The sequence below is a fragment of the Rhagoletis pomonella genome, unplaced genomic scaffold, assembly GCF_013731165.1.
Source record: "Rhagoletis pomonella isolate Grant_MI unplaced genomic scaffold, Rhpom_1.0 Rhpom_scaffold_00002, whole genome shotgun sequence".
Lineage (NCBI taxonomy): Eukaryota > Metazoa > Arthropoda > Insecta > Diptera > Tephritidae > Rhagoletis > Rhagoletis pomonella.
In genome coordinates, this window is record NW_023458556.1 from 27,858,996 (window position 1) to 27,861,339 (window position 2,344).

General features: G+C 42.7%; 1 protein-coding gene across 1 annotated transcript in view; it reads right to left on the bottom strand.

The window, feature by feature from the left end:
• Nucleotides 1–6: 6 nt before the first annotated feature.
• LOC118734522 (integrin beta-PS) overlaps nt 7–2,344 on the bottom strand; it is a 9,904-nt gene continuing 7,566 nt past the window's right edge. The window contains exons 4-6 of the mRNA XM_036464241.1: nt 1,647–2,342; nt 1,115–1,592; nt 7–336 (exon numbers count right to left, since the gene is read on the bottom strand). Coding sequence (XP_036320134.1) covers nt 271–336; nt 1,115–1,592; nt 1,647–2,342 — 1,240 coding nt within the window. The 3' untranslated portion in view covers nt 7–270. The remainder of the gene's footprint in view (nt 337–1,114; nt 1,593–1,646; nt 2,343–2,344) is intronic.

Genomic DNA, 2,344 nt, shown 5'->3' on the forward strand with positions numbered 1-2,344 from the left:
ACAACATTTACGTGCACTTAAATACACACATTTAGGTGCGCATAAATACTAAACAAAAAGAGCTTAAGATATACATATGCGTTCCTTTCTGTAATAAATATTTTTCTTTACTTTTCACTTAGATGCACGCTCCCTTTGACATAAACTCCTTAACGTATGGCAATTAGAGAGAAATTCGTAACCCAAACAATGCAACATTGCCCGAGCAAATATGTATTAGTTAGTTTGCAGCTCCTTTCCCGGCTCTGCTGCAAAAGCTATTAAAGTACTTTACTTGCCAGCGTACATTGGATTCTTGAAAGTCGAGGTGGCTTGCTTGTAGATTGGATTCTCACCCTGAAAAGATATAAAAAATATCAAAACGATTACTCTACTATGATTAGGCGCGTGATGTGCGGAGTACCTAAATCAAAATTTAAGACAAAAACAAAAATAAAAGCAAAACGAGATTTATACAGCTTTCCGGGAATTAAAAAAAAAAATCTCCGACCGGGTACGTTATAAGCCTCGAACAAAGGTTGGACATGGCCGTGGATGAAAGCGCGCAGCTAGCCGTTGAACCAGATTTTGCAACAAAGCTTTTCAGCCTCATTGCGTAAGTCGTAAATTAAGCTAAATTGTACGACTCGACAACATTCCCATTGTCTACTGTCGTGCTGAAATAAGTAAACGACGAAAACCGTCGAAAAGTATATAGTGCTGCCAAGTTTTTCCGTTTTAATACACTAGTCGAGTGGAAATTTGTGGCAATGACGTGAAATTTTCGATACGATTCGACTCTCGTAAAACGACTTGCATTCGACACGACTCTCGCAATGAGGGTGTTTATCTTATCGAATTTCTGCAAAGGAGACTAATGCAGATCTGAGTCACTTTTTGCCTTTGTATTAAGCAAGGGTTCGGCTACTTTAAATCTGGTTCGTCGTATTTCGGTGCCGTGACAGCACAAAAACCGATGAATCTGACAATTCCACCAAAAATATCTTATTGTGATATGCGGTCTCTTTGCATTTTCTGCATATACGTATTCAAAACTCTGATCTAAACTCATATGTATATCCTTTCCCGCCAAAAATTTTACGATATTTTGTAGAATTGCCTTTCTCAAACTTACCGTATCCCACTTGGCGTTCATGCGCTCCTTCTCGAAGCGTGCAAACTCACGGCGATCGTGTATGGTTGTTAGTAATTTCCACAAAAGCAATATGGCCAGGCCCACCAAGACGATAGCGGCTATGACGCCCAATACAATGCCCAACATGAACACCTTGGGCGGGCATTCGCGCTCTTGCTGTGCGTGCACTTCGATTTTGTCGTTCACTTCGCTATATTTAAATGTAAATTTGCAGTCATCTTCATCATAGAATATACAAAGCTGTTCATCTTTCTCTTCATCAATTACGATTTTCTCCTCGCCTATGGGCACAAAAGTATCAGTGCAATTAACGGCACAGTCGTTCTCGTCTTTCAGTGGGCCAGTCTTGTACATCTGACATTGCACACAATCCTTCAGCTCGTGGCAGCGTCCTGCACAAGTGGGACATTTCTCGCAGTATTTGCCAGAATATCGGCCCTCGTCGGTAGATTTACATCTGCAACGAAAATTAATAAATATAACATTATATAAACACCGCGCATGTACTTACTTGCACACACCACATTCACATTCGCCATGTCCGGAGCAGATTTCACCACCATTTGGCGGAATGCAGGTATCATTCGAGGCGCGGCAATCACACGCCGAACCCGTCCAGCCTGGCTTGCATACACAGTGATTGCATTCGCAAGTGCCATGATCGGGTCCAGAGCAAAGCAAGTTCTTATGACGTTCGCAAGAAAAGTTATCACACTCACAGAACTTGCCCGAAATAATTTCCTCTGGATTTTGACGTTTCTCACACTCGCATACACCGCACAAACAAGTGCCGCGATTGGTACAGTCCACTTGTGTCGTATTATCCGGACGACAGCCCAAATCATTATCTTTACCTGTGTGCACATCGCTCGTAGAACACTCGCAATTGTGACCGAAATGCATGTCATCACACTCGCAGATGCCACACATTAACGTACCATGATTGTTACATTTGGATGAATGCGCCTCATAGCCTATGGCGCCGGGACGTTCGCAAGGACACGAGCAGAGCATTTGCAAATCGATTATCAAGCTTTCATTAATACCAACTGGATAGATTTGAATGACTTGATTCCATTCGCGTGGATCTGTTGGGCAAGAAGTCACCAAGATTTGTGCGGTGAAGTTGACAACGTCGCCAACTTTGAGACCATCGCATTTGGCGGTAGGTATCTCGGAGCCACTATTTAGACACGCCGAATGATAGGT